This window comes from Thunnus albacares, chromosome 10, assembly GCF_914725855.1.
Source record: "Thunnus albacares chromosome 10, fThuAlb1.1, whole genome shotgun sequence".
NCBI classification, from domain to species: domain Eukaryota; kingdom Metazoa; phylum Chordata; class Actinopteri; order Scombriformes; family Scombridae; genus Thunnus; species Thunnus albacares.
In genome coordinates this window covers 3395129-3417718 of record NC_058115.1, presented here as the reverse complement: position 1 = coordinate 3417718, position 22590 = coordinate 3395129, and the positions used below count along the sequence as shown (strand labels likewise).

The 22590-nt window shown below is 38.9% G+C and overlaps 1 protein-coding gene across 2 annotated transcripts in view; it reads right to left on the bottom strand.

Moving 5' to 3' along the window:
* The window catches only part of zgc:154054 (Alpha-1,3-mannosyl-glycoprotein 4-beta-N-acetylglucosaminyltransferase B-like), a 23336-nt gene extending 746 nt beyond the window's left edge, over nt 1-22590 (bottom strand). The window contains exons 1-14 of one of the 2 annotated variants that reach the window (XM_044363630.1): nt 22476-22590; nt 19544-19726; nt 18636-18773; nt 17511-17644; nt 16245-16291; nt 14391-14504; nt 13953-14028; nt 13156-13270; nt 12888-13018; nt 12121-12228; nt 11385-11578; nt 7246-7324; nt 4021-4096; nt 2438-2550 (exon numbers count right to left, since the gene is read on the bottom strand). In XM_044363630.1, coding sequence (XP_044219565.1) covers nt 2438-2550; nt 4021-4096; nt 7246-7324; nt 11385-11578; nt 12121-12228; nt 12888-13018; nt 13156-13270; nt 13953-14028; nt 14391-14504; nt 16245-16291; nt 17511-17644; nt 18636-18773; nt 19544-19726; nt 22476-22485 — 1518 coding nt within the window. In that variant the 5' untranslated portion in view covers nt 22486-22590. Of the gene's footprint in view, nt 1-2437; nt 2551-4020; nt 4097-7245; nt 7325-11384; nt 11579-12120; nt 12229-12887; nt 13019-13155; nt 13271-13952; nt 14029-14390; nt 14505-16244; nt 16292-17510; nt 17645-18635; nt 18774-19543; nt 19727-22001; nt 22438-22475 lie in introns of those variants that run through there. The other variant, XM_044363629.1, reaches the window with a different exon arrangement.

The following is a 22590-nucleotide window of genomic DNA, read 5'->3' as shown; positions in this document are numbered from 1 at the left end:
AAACTGATGTGCTGCATCTCAACAGTGGGAATAAGACAGTTTGAAGCTCCGCATAGCAAACTCACATGGGTGTTTTTGCTTATTCTGGCTGATTAGAGCTCCGCTTGACTGAAACATTACCTGTTTGTGCAGACTGGCACATGCAATGGCACATACATAAGTTGTGGCTACCTGAGAAGACAGCTTGTATGGCACAAAAAACAAAAACAAAAACCAGCCTGACAGGAAACAATGGATACAAATAAACACCTATTGTTCTCATGGCTTAGAATAGCTGAAAGCAAATAGCTTGGGTGTCTTTGTCAGCAGTTACAGCTCCCTTATTTAATTCCTTTGTGAGAGTAAGAAAATAAGATTGATATCAGTCTCATGTCTGTGTGTTAAGCACTGAGCTGGATCAGGATGTGGTTAGTGTAGTTTAGCATAAAGGCTGGTGGGAAAGGCAAACAGTTAGCTCTGCTCAAAGTTTAATAATCTACCTATTAACAACACCTATTATCCAGTTAGTTAATTAGTCCATAAACGGAAATGTAATAATTTGTGGTTTTAGTGGGAGTTATTTGGACGCTCTCTTGATGAACAGTTTATCCATCTGCCCAGAACTTCTGTCCAGTGGCAACCTACCCGAACCCGATGTGCATAAATTAATTTTTTAAAAAGAATAAAGAGAGAACACAAACATCAGCAGCAGCCTGATGCGCTATCAGTTAATTCAATCAATTAACAAGCAGCTGCGGTGGCAAAGAGCAGCTCTATTATAATGTTAATGCCCTAAGAACCAATGTAAAGTCAGAGCTCTGATGTCCACTTATAATTTATTGTACCAAGTGTGCAATAAATTGTAAGTGGACATTGTGCAAGTTGTTTATCTGTTTATTTCAAAGTCACAGAAATGAAAATATATGCTTCAAACACAAATGTATAATATATAATAACTGAAAATCCTATTCCACTTCCTATACTAACAATAAAACCTTGTAGCCAACTGGATGATAGACAGACAAAAGACAATGTTCTAACCTATTTACCCCTTATTTTATTTAATAGAAATTAATAATAAATGTAATATCTGTGATTCAAATTGCAAAATGAATTTAGCAGCATAAATCTTAAAACAACTGATTTTCCTAAAATATGTTCAGCTTCATTTCCCTTGTCAGAACCTTTTTGTCATTTTTGTCAACTATTTGCATAAAACAGGAGCAAACAGCTGATGTTCCAGTTGGTTTTACCTTCCTGTTCTCCTTTAACTTGTTCCTTCTTTACACTTCACAGTTTACATTCTCCTCTCATTGAAAACACCATTTTCTCCCATGGTGATGTACCCCATGATCAGAGCCTATATGTGTACACGCGGGTCCGTTCGGATCCACTCCTGTATTGGACATATGGTCATACAGACCCGACACCTGTGGCAGTAAAAGGAAACCCGACCCGACCCTCGAAACCAACTGGACCCATGAAGACCTCTAACCCACACTGCCACAGATTTGGTCAGTGAGCACAGGTTCCAGCATGTAACTCCCATTAATACCAAAAATTGTTATTTTTACATTTTTGTTAATGTACATGTTTAACAAATGAGATACAACATAATGATTAGTGAGCTTTAAAAGGTGCAGATAGGTGTATATTTGAACTATGGACAGAGCCAGGCTAGCTGTCTCCCTCTGTTTCCAGTCTTCATGCTAAGCTAGGCTAACCACGTTCTGACTTCAGCTCCATACTTACCTCAGAGATTGATATTCATCTTCTCATCTCACTCTTGGAAAGAAACTAAAAAAGTGTATTTCCCCGAATTTTCCTAAACTAAACTTTTCCTTTAACGTTTGGTCCCAATAATAGTGACACAGGATTTTAATATGCTGCCCTTTTCACCTAGTTCTAGATCATCTTAGTACAGCTCATGCTCAAAAAGCTTCAGCCATCCTGCAGTTTTTTGATTACCATCTGATAAAGATTTAATACCATTCTTGTGGCCTCATGTGCCAGTCTATATAAAACAGGCTTCCCAGACCTAGCCTGTGCACACCATGTGGCACACTGGCACAGCCAAATGGAGCACAGCCAGTGAGAATAATGAAAGTATAAGTAGTCTCGACCCTACATGTAAAAATACTAACAGGAGAATGCGGGAGATGTCAATCAAGCCTGCTCCGTACATGTCCACACAGACCTGAGAGAATGTTTCATCCACCAAAAAATGTGCAAAAACTTAATGAAATGTTTTGTACATTGAATGTAGGTGGACCTGTGTATGACTGTGTACAGTTAAAACTTACTGCAGAATGAGCACTATGCTAGCATACACTGCACATAACGATCAGTAGATTTATGCTTCCTAAAAATGTAAATATATGAAAATGTCAATCTGTGCACTTCTGTATTTGATCTACAGTTTCATATTGAACAATACCACAGAGCTCTCAGGTCACACCTCACTCAGTAGAGCCCAGACGTCTGAGTCAGAGTGAACCACCAACCGTAGTGCTGAGATGGGCTGCAGCGCTTCTTCAATCTTCCCCGCAGCTACCCCATTCTCAAACGCACCTGAAACATACAAACACACAGCATGGTAGACGGAATGTCGCATGTGCAATGGGTAAAAAGAGAACAAAAAATGACAAAATATACACTTTTATGCTATACACACAAGTTGTTTGTTTCACTATATCCCCTTTTAAGAGTGCTATAATTGTAATTTATATATTCCCCACTGACATGTTTTAATTGGTAAAAAAAAAAAAAAAAAAATCAGTCAGCAATATAAAATAAAACAATATAGATTTATTAAAAACAGCAGATTAATTAATCAGATTTTCACCTGGACTCAATGTTCCAAGCAAAAAAAAAGTTTTCTGTGTCATATAGTTTGGACCGTAATTACGAGTGGGAAAACTGATGTCAGGCTCCAAGTTGCAGTTCAGTGTCGGAGCTGTCTGACACCTGTTGGAGTTGGGAATTACTGACAGCTACAACGTTTCTGAAATTAACTACCGAAGTCAACACACCACAAAATGGCTGCAGAGCCACCATCACAGTTACATCTAAATAAAATACAATATTAACACCAATACAATCAATCCAGCTCAGTGTATTGCACAAAGACAGGTTAATTTAGGGTATTGATCTGATGTGATTAAAGCTAGCATTGGGAGGTGACCATCTCAGAATAATGCCTGAACACTCCCGAGTCTGAATAACAGGAGGTTTTCCTGTTCTACAAAGCTTGCCGTTAGTGCACGAATACAACATGAATATGTATGTAATATGTATGTCATATAAACAGTGACACGTGAAAAAAAAATGAAGAGAAAATAACAAGCTTCCTCCAAGTCAATAACAAAATTATGAGTCTACAGCCATGCTAGTGCTAACTTCAATATGCCCATGACAACGACAGGTATAATGTTTCCCATGATCATCTTCTTAGTTTTGCAAATTAGCACCAAACAGAACCAACTGACCTACTGAACAACATTCCCATCCCTAGTGCAGCTAGTGGGGCTAAAAATGAGAGATTTTGTAGCAGGTTTTAGATAAGCCTAAAGCCCACATACACTGGGAAACCTCCAGTGGAAAGAATGGGGTGTCATCATTCTGGGACCACTAAAACATTTAACATTTACCTTAGAGCATTTGAACAATGAAATGTTTTAATATTTTGCACAAAATATCAGTTTGAGTAGGTAGGACTGGAATGAGTGGAAGCGTCTCTGATGACGTGTTTGTATCGGTTATGTTTTATTATCTTAATCGGTCTACCTCAACGACCAGCTATGTCATTCTGTCAGATAGGTGCGGTTGTATGTTAATAAATAATGTCCTGTGTGGAATGTGATCAAAGAAGCCTCACCCATGTCTTTTATCACACAAGAACATTTCCTGCACAGATCCTAATTTCTAGAATTGGATCACTCAATAATTTAGTGTGTGGCTGGGTGTGTGTTATGTCATGTATGCATGTGTCACACAGTGATTTATTAGTATTATTAAATGATTATTATTTGATGTATTTACCGATAATGACGAAGCCCTTGTCAGGTTCTTTGTCTGGAGGAGAAGAGCCAGTAGCTATTTTGTCTTGCGCCAACGCCTTAAGAAAGAAAAAACAGCAAGTATCAGTCAGGGTTCAACAAACAGCTTCAGACAAAATAACGACCTTGTGCTGCTATTCTGATTTCAACATCAAGTCTGTGATCTGATTGTAATTGTTTGATTTATCACATCCCATCACTGACTTCACATTTCCCCGAAAAGACATAAAGAAGTAACCAGTAATTTCTTCCCAACACAAACTGATACTAGCCAGTCTGATTAGTGTGGGTGTTAACTAATATCAGACCTCAGGCTGGGGATGACGGGAAGACTTTAGCAAAATGACATGACATGTGACGTCAGTCCACCAGAAATGATCCAAACACCAGTGAGAGGTATAACAGAAATATTGAAATTGCCATTTGAAAGACCAGAATTTGAAAGTAATCATAATTAGATAATATAATACAATATTATCAATGTCAGAGAGCTGTAAGAAAGTATTCCGTGACCATCACTTTTTTGTCAACAGAAAATTTAGTGAGGTGTACCTAATTAAACTTAATCCCTGGAGTTGACCAAACTCTGGTCTGGTTACCATGGTTTTCTGCAAGCTGGTGTGTCTATTGGTCAAAAATGGTTTAACTGACCAACGGACTGACTTAACTCTGTATCATTTTGATGTGTGAAAAGATGTGTGCAGACTGTCTTTTTGTTGTTCAAAAAGCAAAAACCTACAGTTAGATTTTTCTCTCTGCTACCTCAGCTAAGTATAAGGGACTGACAGCTGAAGGATAGTGAACAGTAGCTTAAATCTACCGGTTTAACATTAAAGCTGCATTAAAATGATATGTTTTTTGGCCACTTTTTGGCAGCAGAACAAGTTGAAAACACGACACTGACATATCACCTTGTAACATTTTTATGATTATCATCTTAGCATATAATTGCTTATTTACACATCCAGCAGGTGTTCCTGTCCACCTGATATATGTAAGTCCAATATTCACTCTCCTTTTTGCTCTGTTTTGGTCTCCACCAAATCCTCTTTAGCTGCTAAATGCTCCACTATGTTCACCAGCTAGTTGCTAACTGTGTGTCAGCTGTTTGGTGCTGAGCAGGTGATGTACAGTGGGTTTATCAGTGCCTTTTGACTGAAAAAACTGCCCGCTGCTGTTGCTTGAAACAACATTGATGAGAGTGGTGAGACTGAACCAAAACAGTACATTTACAGGCTATAAAACCAACAAAATGAAAGATGGTAGAAATCTCTGTAGAGCCGAGGGGGACTGCAGAGTTAGGTGATAATTCTCATTACACATTTAGACATTTAGTCTGTTGGAAACATGAAAATACTGATTAGATTGTGTTTCTGGGTTTGAAACTGACAAGAATTCTGGATGAAAAACTAAATACTTGTTATTTGATATACATTAAATATAAATGTATATTAAACAGCAACATCTGTACTAATATTGTCTTTCAAAACCTGTAGTTAGTCAGACCTTAATCCCTGCATCAGTGTTACCAGCTGCATGTACTTTATAGCGTCTCTCTGATCTTGTAGCTATCAAACCTGTGACGTTGGGCTCAGATAAGAAACATTTACACAGTCCAGTTCTATGGTTATTAATCATTTACTCTTATCATTAAGCCTATGTTCAAAGAACACTATTAAATTATTGGGATACAGACTAACCGACTTTAATGTAGCACAAGCAAAATCAACCAATTGAACTTACTGTGGCCCCAAATCATCACTTGGTATTTCATAATCCAGCAAACATTTAGATCAAAAGATCTTGGCTAACCTGTGTAAATATTACTTTTTCATGAAAGCTTAAACCACATCCTCTTCTAACATCTCCATTAACTTCCACACATTTGGTGGTTCTCATTCCATCAGCAGCTTTAGGTAAATATTTGCTGGTCTGGACGCAGAAATTTTATACATGCTGCCGTTGCTTGTTTCACCAGCACATACCAGCATGAGACTAGAGGTCTTAGAAGAGCTAAGTCCTGCTAATGGCTCTTCAGAGCTGATGATGCTCCTTACACCCAACATACTGATGATTTAGCTATGCCAAGAGCCTTCGGCTAAAACATAAGAGTTTGACAGCACAAGCCATGTAATCAACAAATTCAAAGAGGTTCTCCCTCTCTTCCATCCTCTGGTGACAAGAGCTGGGTATCAAACCTCAATAGTATTTTTGCAGACAGTTCCCAATTTAAATAACATTTTTCCCCCAGTTTTAGAATATTTTATTGAGGCAAACCTCTTGTACGGCTGCTTTTGTTTCTATTTTCTCTTTGCTTTTAGTATTTGGGATTAGTGAGAGGTGACAATGACCAAATAACTTCTCTATTGAACTCTCTCTACCCTCGTGATGCTGTCCATGGTTCTGACACCTTCATCATGGCAGATGTAAAACACCGACAAGGAATTATTTTATTTTTAACTTAAATGAATAAACTTATTTCAAATGTACTTTATCTACTTTTTCTTGATGCTTTGTCATGTCAAAAGTGCTTGACTCTATGGTCTGTTGGTATTTCATCTATGATGTGAAGCCTCTGGACCTGGACTCATCTTGTTTAACTGGTTTCCCTCTTATCTTCCACACAGCCATTCCATCTCTCTTTAACTTTACTCAAAGGTCACCCATGGTGTGTGACACACATACACACGCATGCACGCATGCATGCGCACACACATACAAACACACACTCACACTCTCACACACACACACACACACACTGTCCTAGCTCACTTTTGGGGACATTCCATAGACTTACATTAATTTCCTGGAGACTTACCCTAACCTTAACATAACCCTGAACTAACCATAACTTTAATCCAAGTTTTTTTTACCCTAAAATTAATGATTTTACATTAAGGGGACTTGCTTTTTATCCCCATAAGGGCGGCAAGTCCCCACAACATGACTCTGTAATGTCCCCACGATGTGAGGAATACCTGGACCACACACACACACACACACACACACACACACACACACACACACACACACACACACACACACACACGCACACATAGCCAGCAGGAGGCAGTAGAGTGATAGCAGGTGGGTGTTCCCCTTTGCACTGCCACTCTTTCCTGAATGAAACCAAGAGATGAAAACCAAGACCTGCTCAACGACAGTAATGGAACAAGAGAACACACACACACACGAACAGGTTACTCACACTGCTGGGAAGCACTTCCACTGTGGTGTTATAAAATTTATCTCCACTGGTCTCGATATTTCCACTGCGAAACAGGAACCTGCAGTAAAAAAGGCAGGACAAGTATAATAAACAATGCTGTGCTCTTAGGATCCACACATATAGATGCATCAAATTGTATCATATCATTATCAGATGTGTCACATCATCTATAAATTCCGTTCCTAAATCCCTGCTCCTCCTTCAAAATACCATTCATGTCACGATGGGCTGGAAACTAAAACACTCCTTTCTGTTACACATGATGATATCATTCCTATCACTTACCTAACAAGAACATACAGTAACCAGCAAATCTATTTGGGAGTGATTCCAACATAGAAATTGCTCCCAGTGCATCAAGATAAGTTACTATGGAAAGAGTAATGGGGACCAGGTGTTGAGAAATGCAAATAGAACGCAAAAGGCTTCACTACTGTGTTTAATTATTAACAGAGAGCAGCAAAATGAAAGTGTAATTACATTAACTATAACAGTTTTTACCTTTAACATAAGTGGGAATTATTTTTTTTATCATCTGATTTTGTCATGTGATTTATATTTAGAAATGATATTACCCCTAAATAGATTTGTTGGCTACTGTAATTCTTCAAAAAACTAGAAAATGTTAGCTGGGTGGGTAATGCTCTCTAAAACACTCAGATGTGTTAATCAACAGAGGAGGGGTCCTATAGAAAGCAGGTAAACATCTTTGTGAATGGCTGTCAACCACTATAGACATGGAACCACAGCCCTTAAATGTCATGGGGCAGAATGAGTTTGAGCAGGGCAAACACTCCCATAAGCAGGAATGCACACAACGCTCCTGCACACACAAACACCTCAGAGCTGGTTGTTCTAAAGATACAGTATGGAGCTCACAGAAACCTAGATTAAATTTTTGTTGTTTTTACTTACTGAAAATCTTACACTGTACATCTATGGGTTTAAAACTGTGAAGACATCACCTTGGGCTTTAGGAATATTGTGACAGGCATTTGTCACCATTTTCTGGTGTTTTACAGACCAAACAATGAATCAATTTGTTGAGAAATGAATTGAGATGAATTGTTAATATACAGTAACTATAGTATATAATTTGAAGGGGTAAATAATTTTTTTATCATAAAAGGCTATTTTATTAAACCCTGACAACTACATGACACGAGCTGAGGACTCACCTGCACATACACAGTTAGAGTAAAACAATTGATGTCTTGAGCCAGGCAAATCCAGGCATTTTGATTAACAGCTATCCACAATAAATCCAGATGTTTGCTCCTGGAATGATAGCTGTCAAAATTGCCCAGCTGTGCTCACTGAAGACACAGTGTTGTGAGTCAGATTCACACTGACGTCATCTCTTTATGGATATTATACTATACTTTAGGACACTTTAGCAAATATAGGACACTGGCATGTTATATTTTCTTATTGCAGGGGTATTCAGCTCTAAAACATATCGAAATAGTTATCGAAAGTGTGCATTGTAAATTCTATAATCAAGAAAAAGACTGAATTAAAATAAATATTGGATCATAAACGTGGTCAGAACAGCCATAAGTGAAAGTCTCATACTGATAAAACCTGCACCTCAGTACAGATATGACAGATACTCTTTGATGTGGGTGAATAAAAGACACTCTGCACAGATTATCTGTAACCTGTATAGTATCATATAAGGATATTAAAGGGGACCTGTTGTGCTTTTCCTTATTTTCAGTCATATACAGTACTGTGCAAAAGTTTTAGGCACCCTAGATGCTTAGATTCTTATCCATTATGCAATACCATCAGGGAGGTGTCTGATCGGTCCAAAATTTATTCATGACATGACAATGACCCCAAGCATACAGCTAGAGTCATAAAGAACTATTTTCAGCAACAAGAAGAATGATGAGCAACAGATGGTGTGGTTTGGCCCCCACAGAGCCCTGATCTCAACATCATGGAGTCAATCTGGGATTACATGAAGAAGCACCTGAGATGGCCTAAATAATAAATCCACAGAAGAACATTCTTTCTCCAGGATGGTTACAACAACCTACCTGCAAGTTACCATGAAAAACTGTGTTCAAGTGAACCAAGGCAAAGCTGCTCACAGCAAATATTGATTTAATTTAGGTTTCTGCTGTTTACTTAACTTTGTGAGAAGTTAATTGATAAATTAAAACAGTTTATAGCAATATTTTTGTAAGCATTCTCACTTTATTACGATATTACAAATATCAGATGTTCATGTTTAACATGGCCAAAGTGTCAAATAATAATAACGTAAACATATGTAGCAGTAATCCCTGTGAGCAAAGAGCACCGGCTTCAGACTGCTCTGAATGCTCAGTTTCAAACAATTTTTTTCTACTTTCATCCTGAGCTGACGTCAGCTTGTGACAGATTTCTTCATATGGTCATCTGCTCCACGCACAGTGCACCAATTCACTGCTCCACTCCGCTTACATTATGGCATTTTTCCATTGTTTTAGGGGTTGTTATGCCAAGCTATGACTGGAGTTGAGCTAGCACGCTGTGAGTGCTTTTCCATTACGGAGCAGGGTAAAATAAGTTGTTTACATGTTGGAGGTGTGCTGGTTGTCTGCAGCTCTTCATCACACATCATCATCACTGTGGCTGTTTCTGCTTGTACTATTCTTCCCTGCATTATTTCTAACTGATCCACTGAACAAACAACTCCAAATATCTCCATATGTTGTTGTGTTGACCAGTTTTTAGCGCCACTAACAAAGCTCTACTTATTTGGTAAGGAACACATTTCATTGCTTGTAAATTCTTCACAATAAAAGATCTTGTTATTTAGTCATTTAAAAGCTTTTAATTTGAAGCAGTAAAGTAAGAAATGTTGGGTTTGCATTAGCAGCAACTTAACACGATTCTGATGTGGCTACCTCTCGGCAGGCTTGTGGAAAGCTATCCAATCACAACAGAGTGGGCTCATTGGGAGGAGGGCCTTAAACAGACAAGAGCTAAAGCTGCCTGTTGGAGACAGAGGCTGAACTGGGGGCTGCAGAACGGGCCAGTATAAGATAAACTGTGGATCATGCAAAGCTACTCTAGTGGAGTCCCAGAATAAAAATATATAGCTGGAACCAGGTTATGTTCTATATCCTGATATGATTAAAACCAAAAACAGTCTGTGCATGTAAAAATACTACCTGAAAGATGATGCTGATGACATGATACAGAACAGAAGGTGAGTGAAGTTGAATGAAGTTTGAAAGTATATAATTATTATAATTGTTATAAAATATTCTAATGTTTTTAAAATCCAGTGGATGTCTTGCCTAGGGCACCAAAATGTCCAGAAACATCCCTGTTAGTAAGCTTCTTTGTCATGTTTGTGTTTGTGACTTTTTTAGGTTATAAATTCAGACTTCTGACTAGTTGTTTCCTCTCACGCAGATGTTTAGTAAGTAGACATTTGCATTTTGTTTCTTTGTTGCTTTTTTACACCAGTAGTGGTATTTGCATGTACATTGCAAATATCAACAGCATTGTCATGTGCTGGTGGGATATTATTTGCACTGTGTGTCTGCTGTGTGTGCTGTATTGTCTCTGCGCAAATAAATATGGTGTCACGGATGCATGTCGCCTTAGTTGATGAGGACAAAAAGCCAGCTTCCATTAACATGAAATGACTGATGGATACAATACAAGTCCAGAAACACTGCAGCTCAACAGTGTATCCTACTGACACAAAGAAAACCATGGCACAAGTGGAAAGTTGTACAGGGACTTCAACATTGACTTGAAATGTATGAAAGGGCTCACTGCCCATCTTTCACCTGTATGTTTACATTTACTCACAGATGTCTTTATTTGAATTAGGCGTTGGTTACAGCGCTCACAGCAGAAGACAGAAGCAGTTTCTCAGTTAAATTTTGTACAATGTATGGTCTGCCTCATTGTCCCTTATCTTTAACATTTTTTTGAAGAAGTGAAACTGCATTGTAAAATAAGTGTAATTCTCACCCCTTTTATACTTTTTTAAAATGGATAATAAGATCCAAAACGTACCAAATTAACTGACACTGACTGAAACCGTGCAGGCATTTTTTGAAAGTTATTCATTTTGTCCACTTATCAAAATAATTCTTCAAACTCACTCAGATACATGGATTGGCTGGGGGAAGTTGAAGAGGATGAAGTCACCCTTGATGGGTGTTAATGCCCAGAGGAAGTCCTCTCCTTTGTAGGCTCGTTCCAGACTGTGCTGCTGGTAATATTTCAGGCTGCTGTTCAGCTGTGCAGCTGGGTTACTGTGGGCCAAGAACAGACTCTGCTTCCCAAAGTCCTTATCCTGGACAAACACACACACACACACACACACACATATAAACAGCATTAGGACATGTATAAAAAAAACAAAACAACTTTGGCCCCTTTTGCACCTGTTTTCATCACTTGTGATGCCTTTGATTCCTCCTGGGAAATTTTTATGTAAAATCCAGGTGATTTTGGTTCCGTATCTGTACACAGACATACAGTATACCTGTTTATTACTAACTACTGTCTGCATGACTGCCATATTAGCTATTAGCAATTTACATGTCACATAATTATTCAAAGTACAAGTGCACCCATTGCTCTCAGTATATGAGAGAACCAGGGACATTGCTATCACCGTATATGGTATATAGAGCAAAACAATGCCCCGAACAAGCATTTTTTATATAGTAGTTCATTTGAATACTCAAACTGATGTGGAAACCAGATTCCACAGCTATGGATGACTATAGGTGTCATTTCAGCTTATTATGCTGCTATATTTACACAGATGTTCAACACATCGACATCTATAAGATGTCCAAATGTTTGCTGGGTACATTTGGGGGCCCTCACCTTCAGATGCTGTAACTTCCCAGGTAGAGAGGAGTGCAGGCCTACATGTTGAAAGAGGGACGGCTTGTACCTCTGCTTGAGCAACGCCTTCCGTTGGTTACAGTCTTTCTGCACAAGACAATACACCAGCACGTATGTCAGTTCTGAGGTCTGAAGAATAGTCGTCAAGCTGTATATTGTGATCGAGGATCTATTTGCTAATGAAAACATGATGAGAAATCTAAAGAAAGTGTGACAGTCTGGAGTCTCTAAAATTTTTTCTATTGTTCCAACAATGTGTAAAATAATGTCTAATCTTCGTCTTGTCCACAAATTATTCTTATGACGTTTTATTTCTTTACATCAATTTTTAGTCTAGTTTTTCACATTTTGGGCATCTGTTTATGTGTCTGCATATTTTCAAGTTAGTTTCTTAGGATTTTTCTAAGGTGCAAAAATAAAACCTGTTGATAATTGTACTATTTCATGATATAGCAGTGATGCTGAGTTAAAAAGGAAACTATTCTTCACCTATCCGTTTCCTGGTATGGATACTACATGTGGGATTCTAGGAAGTCTTATTTCTGCATGTGTGTTATAATGAATATTGTAAAGCTTTAAACAATACTGTGCTCCATAGACAGTATAGTTACATAAATGTCACATCTTTTTCCTGTTTGTCAAGTCATTATTCAAAACACATGATATTTTCTAAATGGGGGATATGAGCAGTTGTGGGACAAATTGTTATAGTGGTGTTTTTCACCTCTTGGCAATAACTGACTCACCGCATCTTTCTCAGGGTTGCACACTTTCACCCACAGAATGTGATCTAACAGCCAGTCGATGGGTTTGTCTCTATGGAACATCAGGAAGAACTCAGCGATCATCGGAAGGTCACTGGTTCGAAACATCTTGCCTAAAGGACACACACACACACACATCTTATTGTCAGTGCACTACAAACCAATATGGAGGATTGTAAATTTACTAACTGCTTTAATTCTTCTTTCCACAGATTAACACAAACACACACACACACACAAAGAATCACACCTATAAATCCAAGCTGAGAGAACTCCAGGTAGAGCCATTGCTTGGAAGCTTCTTGGATGGCGAAGGTCTTCATGGCGTTGTAGTAGTCTGCCTTTGCAACAACATCATCCTCTAACTGGAAAACACAAAACTGGTTTAAAACTGGTTGAAACAACAAAAGCTGACAGACAGCGACAGCCCTAAGTCAAATTACTTGCATACTGGAAATGCTACTCATACTGGTCTGACTTGCAGGGTGGAAGGAGGAAGACAGCTTTAAGATAACAAGACATCAATTCAAAGTGTTGCAGTACATGCTCCTGAATACTGTAATGTTATCTCCACCTTTGGTGCCCCGTCTTTTGAGTTTCTTTGTTGCTTGTTACTTGCATCACTTGTCAGTCAATGAGTGTAGGTGGTATGGAGATGTTGTCTACTGCTTAAGTTTGAGATTCTGTTTTGTGTTTTCTGAGTCTGTCTGGACATGCTGACAACTGCTGAGGAGTTTTCCCATTAAGCATCTACAACACATGCGTACCAGCAAATGAAAAAGCTTTCATGAGATGGCAATAGAGTTTCCTAGGAACCATGGTTAGGGATAATTGGCTTTAGTCAGATACTGTACGTCAAATAAATTCATTTCCCTTCAGAGTGTTTATGCCTGTGGCCAGCTGCTGACTATGTAACAGTATTGAGCATGGAGTGACAATCATCTAGACTGAACTTTAAACTGTCCACACAGACATATGCATGAAAATAAACTCCATATTCACAAAGTAGGAGAAACACAGATATCAGCAGTTAGAGTCTGACCCTACCTGAACATAGAAGGTGCCTTTGTCCTGAGCATAGAGCATGAGGAAGCTGAAGTCCAGATTCTGTTTGGTTCGCCATCTAGGAACAGACAAAATGCATACACAAAGAAACAAAGACGAAATGATTAATGTCTTTACTTCACATTCACTAGACAGATGATGGGTGAACTGCAATCTACATCTTATTCACCTACTAGTACTCATTTTCTTGAAAAACTTATGTATATTCTAATTTCCTGCCTCTCTTTTATATTTCCTAGTAAAGAAAATTTGATGAAATGTAACTGATTCATGTGGATAGTCTCAGCAGCAACCAATACATGGATACGGCAAAGAAAACTATGACATACTGTAAATGGGACTAAAGCAGGATAAATCAAACTTAATGCAACCAACATTTACAGCATTTCAAGAACGTAGTAAGTGAATTTGTAAACCTACTTGACTCTGTCCTTGGAGTCTCCAAACGTCTCTTTGAGGCTGGCAAAGTCTGGGTAGTAATACTGTGAGGGAGAGACCACCTCCAGCAGCCCAGACTGCGACTCCTTGGGAAAACTACACAGAGACAGCAGGTTAACTACAAAACTGCATTCTTTACACTACAGACACAAATATCATTCATTACATCTTTCAGGTGGCATACATTCTAATGAGAAGACTCAAATACTTCTCAAACTTTCTGTTAATATTTCAGTATCTAGTTTTACTGCACAAATCAATGTATCAACATGTCAGAAAAGAAAACAGAAAACTTCTGTCATGGTGTGCTAACTGCTCCAGATGAGTCTGAACATGTTAAAACTACCAAGTCATTGTTTTTAGCAGGTCAGGTCAGGTTATTGAAATACAGAGGGAATATTCCAAAGGACATCAATGCAGCATCAAACACTTTTATATCAGTATACAACACATTATAAACTGCATGGTACACAAAGGAAGGCAAGTTTACTTGTGCAGAGCCTTTCATACACAGAGAAAACTTGCTATACATTCAAATGTATTAAAAGAGCTCAGTGTATGGGCTCATGACAGGGTATTAAAGATTCTGAGCTTGGAAAGTGGAGGAAAATTAAGATTTTCACATTTCTGGTATTTAATCTTGAAAAAGATATTTCTCTCTTCTCATGTCTTCCTAAGTTAAAATTCAAACACGGTAATTGATTAATCTGAGGTTCATATTCAGCCACAACTATATTGTCAGACCTTCCTTGCAAGAGAAAACAAAGACCATAAAGTCTGTCAGTTTATGACCCTGGGCATAAAGCTCACTTAGATGATAAAATTTATTTTGTCACCTAGTTTTCACCTACTGCTGTTAGTAGGTGGACATGGATCAGGAAAAACATAGGTTGAGGTGGAAATGCATGTAGAATGGATTGCAACTGGAATGCAACCAGCTTGACCACAATTTTAAGAAACAAAAAACCTGCCATGAGGCTTCCTTGTGGTTTACAGGTCAAATGATAATACCTGGTGGTATTGGCATCTAATTGGATAGACAGTAGGAAGGCTTTTAATTGGCTAGTTGGATTCAGCTGTGTCCCAAATCACTCCTTATTTGATATGTGTTGCACTATACTTACTGTCAAAAATATATGCATAAATAAAATACATAATAAAAAAAAAAATTGAAAACATAGCTGATGTGTGAGTCCACACCTGTGGTTGATAACACAAAATGAGAATACAAAAGCTCACTTTACTGCTCACTATGAAGTAAACCTGTGACAGTTTGTCATAAAGGGAGTAGTGAATGAGTAGACGAAATTGTTAAAATGTTTTTACAGACTCACAAAAGAGGGCAGAGTGTGAGATTATGTCTGAGTGTCATTTCACAAGCTAAGGATCTTTTAGTCCCTGTCATGTTCCAAAGGGACAAATAAAAGTATCCTTTCTGGGCAACTAGATACTTTGAATTTTGACTTTGTTTTGTGAGATTAATGTAAATGCACATTTTCTCAAGTTTTCTCTAGATGTGATATCATCTCTTTAGCGGAGGGAAATGTCCCATCTACAGTATTGCTACAGCTGAAACCCAATATAGGGTGCGAAGGGGAAACAAGGTGAATCTGTGACGTCTAAATTAGTGGAGTGCCCTTCTCAATTTCAGCCCTGCTTCACAAAGCTTCTGCTGCAAACAATAAAGCAAAATTAACTAATTTAAACAAAGAGGTTATTTTTCAGCTGAACTGGTTTCTTTGAAAGCTTAAGTTAACTTCAGTAACCGCAGGCAACAGATGAAATGAAACCAAACTAAACAGCAACTGTGATATAATAGTAAAACTGCTAACTCACTTCTTCCTGATGGTCTCTGCTATGCTGCCCACATAGTCTGAGTCCACCTGACATGACAAGGAGTGAAAAAGAAAGGAGAAAGTCAGTGATATAGGGGGATTTCTGATGCAGTTAATTAATACCAAACAGGAGGTCTTGAATGCTTTCGCAACAATGAAGTATGGAGGTCTTATGAGCTGAGACAGCTTCATTGTGCTCATCCCTCCAAGGCCAGACCTCATATGACAAGTTTCAATTCATATGAGGGTGATGTAGCCTCCTAGCATTTCACCCCATCATGTTATTTGCTCACAGCGGGGGGTGTTAGCTTCACAAACGTCATATAAAACACACACCTGTATAGCCCAGGTAAGTATTTTGTGTTGTACCACAGAAACCAGTTAGGCAGGTCTTAAAGGGTAAATGTGTGTCCCCTCTTGTTTACTTTTCCCTTTCTGCTCATGCTAGATTAAGTTACTTTTGACTGCACGAGAAGGTTATGGAATGTCTACTGTATATTATAATGATCATATGTCAGATTTTTGTGTATCCATTTACCTAAGTGAACTAGACTGATATGAGCGTGTTCAACAGCAACTCAGAAAAGAGGGATAAACCCAGTTACCTGTCAAACAGCTTTGTATCAGTCTGTTGTATTTGTGCATGAGCACATGCATAATGTGCTGGGAAAACTTTAGAGAGTTTATAACAGCTCTAGTATACTCTGAGTGATAAAACAGCAGTAAACCCCATTCTGAAATACAGTGATACAGTTTTAATTACTAGTAAAACATTTGTAAGATTTTTATGGCCTTGATGAGCAATATCAAATCAATCTGGTTACACTACATGTTTCTCTTTAAAACCTTAGTTTGACATTTTCTAACACTCAGAATGAAAGCAAATAAGCATATTTCCCAAAATAAATCTAAATTTAAATAATAAAATCAAACAATTCCTTTAAAGAATGACTTTCTCAGTGGGACTTCATAAGGAGGCCCAACAACAACAAAAAAGGGGGGGAAAGGCTTAAGAGTTGGAGGTGGGCATGTAGCAGGACAGGTTAAGGTTATAGTAAGCGATAAGGAAATTAAATAAGCAATAAGGAAATGTCAGCACAATGTCTGCACAAATGTGCCAATGCCAGTATGTGTGTATGTGTGTGTAACTATTTGCTTTGGCAACATTTGTTTGGTCCACAACGTCATTCTAATAAAGCCAATTTATTGACATTGAAATTGACATTGAAATGGTATGTGTGCGTGTTTGTGTGTGTGCTTGTGCAACCTCAGCAACAAAGACAATGATGAGGAGATCTTGGCGTTGTGGGAGAGTCAGGCTGTAGAGCAGAGAGCTGAGTGTATTGACGAGGTAGCTCTGCTTCTCACGCTTCACTGTAGGAATGCCCAGCACCATGGACACTGAAGGAGGACACACACACACACACACACACACATTAGTGTTGTCTTATTCCTGTGTCAAATATCCTTGTTAGTTTTTTATCATATTAGTCAACTTCATCCTGTTTTTAAGTCAAGTTTTAGTTGACTAGTCTGGGCATTTTAGTCTTATCTTAGTCAAAGAAAACTGTAACTATTGTAGTAGACTTTTAGTCAATGAAAACTGTTGATATTTTTTTAGCCTTCAGATCATATTGAACATTTCAGTGAAGCTAGTTGAGCCAAAACCAATCAACCAAACCATTTTTTGTCATTTTAGTCAAACTTATTTCACATTAGATTTTATCTTCTCATTATTTGATGAAAAACACAGGTTGAATGATTAAGAATGCTGCTTTGCAGAACGTGTCTGGTCTGATAGTAATATAAGGAATACATTCAGACATGGAACATGTTCTGATTTGCTTATTTATTTTGAACCAACACAATTCAACAACTGGGGCCCAATACTCTCTTTAAAACTATGAGAGCTGTACAGACAATAACACGTTTTGAAACCAGTTTCGTGGTTGCCCAAAGTACAAACATCCCTTTCTGTTCAAAATGTAACTCTTCCATTTTATTAAATGTATCAATCCACACTGAATCCCAAACAGTCTCACAGAAACTCCCTGCGTTTTTTTACACTCTGAGTCTTTTTCTGTCACATTTAGTGAAGCGTAATCTAATCAGCAGCTGTTTAAATCACACAAATATATGTTTTCAGCTTATTAACTGTATCAATGAATCGACAAATACAAACGCTCGATTTCTTCCTGTGGAGCTGACAAGCAAACTATTTTGTGAAAGCAGTTTGTCCAACCGCTGTCCTAATTATATTATAAATCAACCTGATTTTGAAAGAAAATTGTGAATCCTTCAAACAAAGCTGAAACACAAAGAGTCACACAGCTTTAAACACTAATAAATGTGTGTGTTTATGTGAGTGTGTTTTTGTGTGAGTGCTCCATACCTCCACGGCGTCCCTGTCCCAGGACTACGTTGGGCACAAGGCTGTCTGGATGTTGTCTGAGGTGGGGCATATAGAGGTAAATGTTGGGCAGGAGGAATGTCTGTTGACCTGAATCGCCCATCAGCTGCCTTACTGTTTCTATCCACAGGAGAGGGAGGAGGTATTAGGTCAATGCAAGCACTCAACTTTCTCACAGGTAAAAGTTTTTGTAAACTGCTAGAAACTATAGTATTAAACTTATTATGAAACTCATTAAACAAATTAAATGTGCAAATCCAAGGCTGGATTAACCATTAGGAGAGCTGACCAGCTCCAAATCTTCAGTTTCAATCCATATCATCTGATTTCTGGTGCTTCTGGTGGATTGGTTTGATTATTTTTCCATTTTCTTCGAGAATTTGCTCCACTTAAGTACAAATCAACAAAGGTGGGTCCTGCATTATTTCTTAACGTTGATCCTAATCTTGTAGAGGATCCCTGTGTCAAAATTTTGTTGTAAGTGTTTTATCATTAATACTTCTACTACTGTTGCTCATGACATTCTAATTGATAGTTTGGAAAAATGGGTAGGGGTGTCAGTCATAACTTGGTTATGAGCTGGTTTCAGCCCTATCTATCAGACAGCAACCTCTTGTCCAAATTCAAAGCTTCTCATCACAAAGAACAGACATTTCATATAGAGTGGTGCAAGGTGTTGTACTGGGCCCACTACTTTTCAGTCTTCAGTATTGATTTTCATTGCTATGTGGATGACACTTAACTCTATATAGCTGTTGGTCCTGATTACCTGAGACTCAACTTCCATGAAAACTGCATTTTTGACATTAATTTCTGAATGACCCAACATTTCCTCAAACATCACTATAAAGCAGGCCAAAGCAGGTTCCTCTGGATCCTCTGCACCCTACTTTTAGTTGTGGAGGTGGTGGTGGTGTCGGCGTTTCTGTTGGGCTGAGTGACACTGGGAGCTCTGGACATATTCCTCAGCTGCTCCAGGATACTGCTGAGATTTCTGCTGACCTGCCCTCCCAACTTCTCAGCCACCAAAAGACGCTCGTACAAGGTCCGCAAGTCTGGCAGTGCTGTGGACTCTGGAGACAAGAGGACAAAAACAGCAAAGTTGAAACAATGAACCACTATGCTCACACACCCAAAATGTGCTTTATCTCCCATTCACTTTGAATTCACTTTGAATATCTCACTGGGCAGGGCACTAAAATATCATTTCTGTTGCACCAAGGCAATAAATGTATATGTTTATTGATTCATCTCTTAATTCCCTTTTTAGTTTAATTGATTAAGCTATAAAAGGTCACAAAAATATGTAAAATATCCATCTCAATTTCCCCAAAACGTAGAGTGACATTGTCAAATTCCAGCAGCAGCGGAGAGCAGGATCCAGCCTTTAGATAATAAGACCTAAGCAATATTTACCCATTTCATTTGTATATTATTACAGGTTTACATAGACGTTGCATGCACAGTTGGGTGGCTTGTTGTCACAAGGCTTATGTTGAACTTGCATGAATTCTAGTTCCATCTACCGGATATTTAAATATATTGATATGAAACAAATGAGACTGTCTAATGGTGCAGTGTTTTTTTTCTTGGTGGGAAGTTGGTTGGGTTTGTGAAATATGTTACGGGCCTGCTAGACCGCCCAGCACCATCTGAAGGTCCCATTGAGGACAAGCGTCCAGTGGGGGGTCTAAGCCTGCTGGCCCCCCGCAAGAAGCGCTTCACCAGTGGATGGCTACTGGCTGTGAAGTGGTCTAAACTGTCGTGGCTCACCATAATTGCAGCTGCAAACACCCCCACAGTGGATGCAGCATGGCCACTGTTGAACAAGCCCTGCAGGAAAGTTAGTATACCCTGCAGAGGGTACAAACGCGGATTGAAGTTCCTGGTCTCGCCCAGTCTGCAAACACCCGCCAGTGGGCCGTGTAGGACCGGGAGGTGGACAGGGCACATGCATTCTGAATCGTTGAGACCACTGCAACTGGACCCTGTGGAGCAGCTGCAAGGGTGGGAAGGCATACAGCAAGCCAGGGGGCCAAACCGGGTGGCCCTGTCTCCCTCCCTCCCTTTCTTTCTCCCCATCCTTCCCTATCTCTGTCTTCCTCCCTACCCTCCCTCTGTCCTTGCCTCCCTATACTTTTCCCTCCCTCCCCCTCTCTGTCTTCCTCCCCTCTCCTCCTTTTATCCACTTCCCTACCTCTATCTTCCTCTCTCCCCCAATTCATTCTCAACCCCCCCTCCCCTCCAACAACCTCATCTCCTCTCCTCCCTCACCATCTCTTTAAAAGCGTAAGAAGTCAGCGATGATTAACTCATTAACCGTAGACACCTTGTAAGATAATCTCATGTGCTCGTCTTTCAGGCTGATGACCAACATCCTCGTGTCACAGTTCAACATGAAGGGCCACAGCTCAGAAAGGGTGCTTCAGCCAACAGCACTGTACACCACTTTGATTGGTATACACTGATATAACTTTATGTGCGTTTTTATGGATGTCACAGGGCTGCAAACAAACCATTCAGAGTAGGCAGTGATTAGGCTATCATAGTAACATTTTAATACTTACTTTTGTGGGAAAACTGAAAAGAATAAAGTAAAATATATTTTTTTCACACCATGTGTTTGCATCCCTGATGTCAGTGTGTGTACGCTATTTCTTTTTTAGCTCCTTTGATTGTATTCGGCAATAAACAGGATTAAATAAACGTTGATTAAAAATGATTTGCTTTGTCATTGCATCTGCTGTCAAATAGTGGGGCAGGAAAACCACGGAACATACATCCTGTGCAGTGGCAGACCACCTTAAACATGCCCCTAGACAGTCTGGCAGTGGAGGCTATACCTGCAACCCAATGCAGTTTAACTGTTTGTTTTGTTTTTGGTCTATTTGAAATATATTTTGGCATGTTTAGTTCTGAGCATAGAGAGAAAAAGCAAAGTAGTTCCCACAGTTTCTGTCTCACTCACCATCTGTGTGGTTCTCACACACAGACACGTCTTTATAGTATCTGACAGGTATCAATAAATGTAACTTGTACTTTTTTTTGTCAATTGTCTTATTGTGAGAGTAATTATGAATATAATATGATAATGTAATAATATAATGAATATAATGTATAATCATGAATCGGTTGAAATTAGATCGAATTCAAGCCGTTGAAAACAGCCTGAAAAAAACGTCTTTTCAACTTTTACTTTGCAACCAAATTTCAACGTTATTGAGACGTCTGGCAAAGTTGTCTGTTTAACGACTTTTTGCTGTGTGGGGAAGATTTGCGCAATTTTTTTTTTTTTAAGTTACTTTTCTGCTGGTAAAAAAAGAACGTTAGGTTACAGTGACAGCTTACCTCCATCACTGGGAGTTGACCTAATCCAAGTAATCGACACGAAACACGCGAGGGCCAACAGACATCCAAATCTGTAGGAGTACAACCTCATTTCATTTCTCACTGACAGTCCGTCCGTTCTTGTCTGCAGACTCACGGCCGCGTCCCCAGCGAGCAGCAGGTGGACGTAAACGGTACAGGTAAGCTTGGGTAATGTTATAGGCTAACAGGTGTGACGCCAAATTACGTCAGTAAAAAAAAAAAAGAAAGAAAGAAACACACACTCACACACACAAACATACACTACATAGGCGACATAACATAGATTTACATTCATTTCCTGGAGAGTTAACCACTGCCCCAAAAATCAGCTTTTTCCCCATTAGGGACACGGCTTTTGTCCCCAGTTGGACAAGCCGTCCCACCAGAATTAGCCTATGACTGACCACACATCACACACACACACACAAACACACACAAATATGCCTGCTGTACCTGTTTCCATTCACTCGGGGACCATAGGTGTAAACTCACACATAATAAATCACTTCAAAGTGCTGTAAACGTCGGTTCTGACAAGCTGCAAAGGGCAATAATAGCCTATAACAGC